The sequence below is a fragment of the Amaranthus tricolor genome, chromosome 16 (genome assembly GCF_026212465.1).
Source record: "Amaranthus tricolor cultivar Red isolate AtriRed21 chromosome 16, ASM2621246v1, whole genome shotgun sequence".
Classification (NCBI taxonomy): domain Eukaryota; kingdom Viridiplantae; phylum Streptophyta; class Magnoliopsida; order Caryophyllales; family Amaranthaceae; genus Amaranthus; species Amaranthus tricolor.
This window is the reverse complement of record NC_080062.1, coordinates 4,244,160-4,250,014: the sequence shown is the minus strand read 5'-3', so window position 1 is coordinate 4,250,014 and position 5,855 is coordinate 4,244,160. Positions and strand designations below refer to the sequence as shown.

The following is a 5,855-nucleotide window of genomic DNA, read 5'->3' as shown; positions in this document are numbered from 1 at the left end:
CTCTTCAATCCATCTCATCCTAACACAAAACTAATCCTCAAATATTCATCTTATCCAAAACCCAAATCTCTTATTCTTCCATTTTCTCTCTAAAATTTGAAAATTCAACTCTTTTTTAACCCCTCAAAATGGTCGATTTTGATTGTAAGACAAAAATAGTACAATCTACTCCAAATCTTTCTAAGAAATCTCCTAAAATCTCTCGTAATTTATCTACACCGTCGATTTCTCCGATTCCGATTCTTTCCGGTGAGTTATCTCCGGCGTCGGAATCTTCTTGTGTAGCATACGAAGCTTACCTTAAATTACCGGAACTTCGGCAACTATGGAGTTCTAAGGAATTTCCTTGTTGGGAAAATGAGTCGGTTATTAAACCGGCTTTACAAGGTTTAGAAATTACTTTCCGGTTTATTTCACTCGTTTTATCCGATTCTAGACCGTATTTGAACCGGAAAGAATGGAGCCGGAGATTGGAATCTTTAGCGAAGGATCAAGTGGAGTTAATCGCTTTGTTATGTGAAGATGATGATACACGTGGCGCTGCGCCGATCGTTGATTTGAGTTCATCTTTTGGTGAGGTTATACCACAAACAGGAAGTTCAGCGGAAGTTTGGAAACTTGCAAATGGGGCACAGGAAACTACTGTGGTCTGCCGTACCAGCGAATCTAGTCTCTTACCACGACTTGCCACGTGGCAGACGTCGGAAGCAATTTCTTCTAGAATATTCTATTCGATTGAGTCTGCGATGAGAAGGTCGGCGTATACTTTGGGCCTTGGAGAGCCTAATTTAGACGGAAAACCTAATTTGGATTACGACGCCGTTTGCCGTCCTTCTGAACTCCACGCGCTTAATAAAAGCGCGTTGGATTATATCCAAAATCCGGAAAATCAAATTCTGTTCACAATCCATCAGATTTTCGAGTCATGGATTTATTCATCAAAACAATTGTTGATTCGAATAAGTGATAGAGTCAGCAAAGAAGAATTTGCAAAATCTGCAGATGATTGCTGGATATTGGAACGAGTCTGGAAGCTTCTAGAACAACTCGAGAATCTTCATCTGTTAATGGATGTTGATGATTTCTTGCATTTGAAAACACAATTAAGGATGAAAACGACGTCGGATTCTGAAACATTTTGTTTCAGATCACGAGGATTAATCGAGATAACGAAGCTAAGCAAAGATTTAAGGCATAAAGTTCCAGACATTCTAGGCGTTGAAGTAGACCCGATGGGAGGCCCGGTAATTCAAGAATCGGCAATGGAGTTGTACAGAGAGAAACGAAAGTTCGAGAAGATTTATCTGTTACAAGCATTTCAAGGAGTAGAATCTGCTGTGAAAGGGTTTTATTTTAATTATAAGCAGTTGTTGATGATCATGATGGGAAGTTTAGAAGCTAAGGCTAATTTCGCTGTCGTGGGTGGTTCTGAATCGTCCGATTTGGTGAGCCAGATTTTCATGGAACCGACTTATTATCCCAGTTTAGATGGGGCTAAAACGTTTATTGGTGATTCTTGGGAGCACGATCAACTGGCTTTGTTTCGGGCCAATAGACATTAACGGGCTTGGGTTTGGGCTTTTGACCCGACAATAAGTTGGTGAGAACGTGGGGCGGAAAGATGGGTGGTTATGTCGGTGAGACGTGGGATGCTTTAATTAATGACTACTACTACGTACTGCAGCGTGTGATAATCCTAATTAGTAGAATAGTCTCCTATTGCTTTGTGTAAATAGGTAAAATTTTGGATTAATTTTACAGGTAAAATGTACTAGTAGTATAAAACAAATTTTTAAACAATTATTGTATCAGATAAGTATAACTTGATTTTTTTTGTCTTTTGAATGAGATATATACTTCTGATTTATTTATTTTGTGTTTTATATGGAAGTTATTAGATAGACTTCACTTGAATTGAATTTAGTGTAAATTGTTGTACGTACTTTCTTTATTTATAAATGTTTAAAAATATTTGTTTTTTCAATAAGTTTTGTATGAGACCGTCTCACTGTGAGACGGATACATAAGTAGTTCGAAGTTAACTTATATTGCAATTAACTAAATAAATCCAGTTTTTTTATTGAAACTTAAGAAATTTAAAATGAGGCCAACACGATAAAACGGTCTTTATAAAGAATTTGTAAAAAAAAAATAAAAAATTTAGCAGGACTATGAGCAAATAAGTCAAAGAAACGGATGCATTGTCCAAATTGACCTAAAGAGTGGTATTTCTACGGAAATGCATATTGTCCGCCTTTTAAAATCTGAATACGGTGAGTTGTGTTTTATTTTTTTTCAATTTTTTGTTTCTTACTATATTATATGCTAAGAGAATTGAAGAACTAAATTAAAATTGAATTAAAAATTTATGTGAAATACTAATATTTTCTTAATGAATTAAGATAAAATTCATTTTTCTTTTTTTGTTGCTAACTTGTTGGCTTGTTGTTTGAAAGTTGAAAGATGAATACTTAAAAATGTTTGGGATATCTAATGATCAATTGAATGTGTTCCACATTTTTCTACGCAACATATCTTATACTATTACTTTTAAGTTATGAATCGCTTTTTTTAATTCTCATTTTTAAATTTAACTTACTTTTTTCATTTTTTAAAAACCTCACAATTTCGTTATATTCACCCATTTCTCTCACCCTTCATACAATAATTACTTAGCTTTTTTTTTTTTCATAAATCTTTACCCAATCTATACTTTGAAATAAAGAGTACAAATGATGCCAACTGGAGGAATTTTATCATTTCATTTTAGTGTTAGTTCAATACTCCCACCATTCTTTTTTGATCTTCCACACTACTATAATGGGTAGTTTCAATAGTTCTTCTATTTTAAAATACTTTCTATTTTTAGAAAGTTTTTATCTCACTTTTACCCCTTAAAACCCACTACAACCATTATAATTATTTTCTCTCTCATACTTTCAATACAATCATTACTTCACACTACTATTTAATTAAAATAATACCCACTACAACCTCATACTTCAATACAATAATTATTTCACACTACTATTTAATTAAAATAATACCCACTACAACCCAAAAATTATATCTTTCTTAATATGTGTGAAAAACCCAAAGTGGAAGATCAAAAAAGAACGAGGGAAGTATTATTGAATTTAAGAAGAGTAAACAATAATTAGTTCATTATGTGGCTAATAAGCATCAATTAGGTAATATAGCAATGTTAATATAGCATTGTTAATGAGATAGAGAAGTATACAATATACATATGTAATCTATGTATTGTGCGATTGTACAGTTGTCCAGTAAAAAGTAAAATAAAAGATAATGGAAATTCTTAAATCAGTCTAATAGTTGACTGATTGAGATTTATTATCCATAATTTTCTATGAGCAAAATATACTGAGTAAGATGATAATTATGATGTTGGTTGATTGAGATTCAATTCTTACTATTTTAAGGAAAAATTAACTTTCTCTTTTCTTATCCGTAAGGACTCTTAGTATACCCTCAAATAAAAAAATCATTTTGGAGTACTTGGATTGAAAGAAGAAATAAAAAAAAGTATGTAGAGATTAGAGAATATGCCTTATCCTTAATTAGGCCCTAAGAGAAGGCATGAATAATGCTTAATAGAGGCAGAAATAGAGTAATACCCAAAAATCATAATTAAAATTCAAAACTACTTTATTGGAATTATGTAATGTACTGTTTGGTACACCCACATTATTATTATTATTATTATTATTATTCAATGCTCTTAACTCATTTCATCTCACGATTTGGGTGTCCTTGTTTCCCTTTAAAGTCCTACTATCCATGGATATCATAAAGTGGTGGTTTTCCTATTTGGCTAAATATAAATGTATTAAATATTAATTTTCTAGGGATTTTGAATAGCATTTTCCTATTCTTTAATTTTTTTTAGTATAGGCTATTGGAGGGGCTGTGGGAATCATACATTCTTTGTATTTTTTGTGAATGGGTTATGTTTCAGCTGAAATAAATTTTTTCGTTATTTTTATTTGTTCACTTTATTTTTTACATGCATTTTAAAGTAAATTGTGAGTCTCAATATATCTCTTAACACGCATTATAAAAAATTGAAAAAATTATATCTTAAAATTATTTACATCAAGACGAATCTAACAAGATCCTACATGAGTATATTCTGTCCATAATATATGTTTCAAAAATCAAATTTAAACTTTTCTCTTCTAAAGTGGACAAAAAAAAAAAGGAAGTGAGGGAGTATGATTTTTTGTTTTTTTTTTTTCTGATTTTAAATCGTTATAATTCGAGATAATTTTTCCAGTTTCTATTTTTTAAATTTTTTGTTCTAATTTCAAAAAATTAAATTATTAAGCCGTTAGCTACTATTACATTTAGCATAAATTAGTCAATTGTTTTAATCATCAAATAGTATTCGATATACAAAATGAAAGTCATCTAATGTTTTGGATATGCTCTAAAGAGATGCCATCGATGCCATCATTGAATAATGTTAAGAATCCGTTTGATTGTTGATATTAAAATCGAGTAAAGATAATGATTCGTAGTTTAAAATTTTAAGAACTACCACTTATTATGGTAATGAAACTTAATTCATAAATTTTCATTGGTAATGGATCAGAATTAAATTTTTGAAGAAAATAAGAAGATTGAAATGGAATAAATATGATTATCAAACTTTTAAAAAGATTTTTCTATTAAAATTATATTAATTTTTTTTTTCTATTTTCACCTTTTAATACTGATAATTATATGGGATAGGGATACAATTATATAGGTATGAGAAATAAATTCATAATCAAACTATAGCATTATTGGAGTCATGTAATTTTGTGTTTGGTACACCCTAAATTAATACACTATTCAAGGATCCTAATTTCATAAAAAATTTAGGTGTCTTATCCATGGAAATTACGCAAATAAAAACAAACGGGTAATGCTCTTTGGAAAAACCGTGTTTTGCTAGTAGAATCAAATTGGAGGGTTTCCTTTTTGTCAAAAAATACGTGTGTTCAATACTTAAATTCAATATAAGCATGATTGACTGGCTCGTAGCCTAATTTAATATATCTTTTATGTTTATTTAAATATTTGAGATATTCTGATAGAGACAGTAAATAAGAGGTTTATATTTTTATAATATATATAACATAGATTATTTAACCTATTTATAAAACGCGTATTACAATTTGTAAAACTATTTTATTTCAAATTGAATGTAAAAAAACAGGTAACACATTGTATTTTAAACACAAATCAATTCATTATTTATTTGTTTATTCAATTCGGACGATTCCAACACCAAATTAGTTAAAACTTTATCATATATATTCATATGACTAGCTAGAGGTTTCATTAGGGTCATCGGGTTGATTTTGAGTCATGCGTTTTAAGTCGGTTCAAAATCGGGTCTTGAGTTTACATTGATTTTTACATATTTTTACTTCTATTTTGAAGTGGGGATGTATTCAAGCCTCCTCACATGAGAGTTAAAAGTGTGGATGCAACATATACTTATACTTGGCGCAAATTATTCTACTTGAAGTTGAGATGTGAATAAGATTTGAACTCTTGACTTTTTATATATATTAGCTCTAATATCATGTTAAAGAACTAATTTAATTAAAAACTGAAACTAATGATGGAGGTGTCAAAACATGTTATATACTCTACCAACATAAATGTTAAATGTGACCATTGATTATTCAATTTGATCCAAATGTACTATTACCTCTATTCAGAAATACACTTGCAACTGATTGTGACATATTGTATAAAAATATATCAGTATCCGTTGTAAGTATATTAAAACTAAAGAAGTATATAGAACTTGTCTAGCTTCATGGTTGTATATATACATT

At 30.1% G+C, this 5,855-nt stretch overlaps 1 protein-coding gene across 1 annotated transcript; it reads left to right on the top strand.

Annotated features, from left to right (window-relative positions):
* LOC130803027 (nematode resistance protein-like HSPRO2) lies at nucleotides 1–1,914 on the top strand. Its single transcript, XM_057667175.1, has one exon. It carries the CDS (start codon nucleotides 129–131, stop codon nucleotides 1,560–1,562), a length of 1,434 nt encoding a protein of 477 aa, XP_057523158.1. The 5' UTR covers nucleotides 1–128; the 3' UTR covers nucleotides 1,563–1,914.
* Nucleotides 1,915–5,855: the final 3,941 nt, after the last annotated feature.

Coding starts and splice junctions, on each gene's coding strand:
- LOC130803027 (XM_057667175.1), top strand. CDS start 129: ATGGTCGATTTTGATTGTAAGACAAAAATAGTACAATCTACTCCAAAT.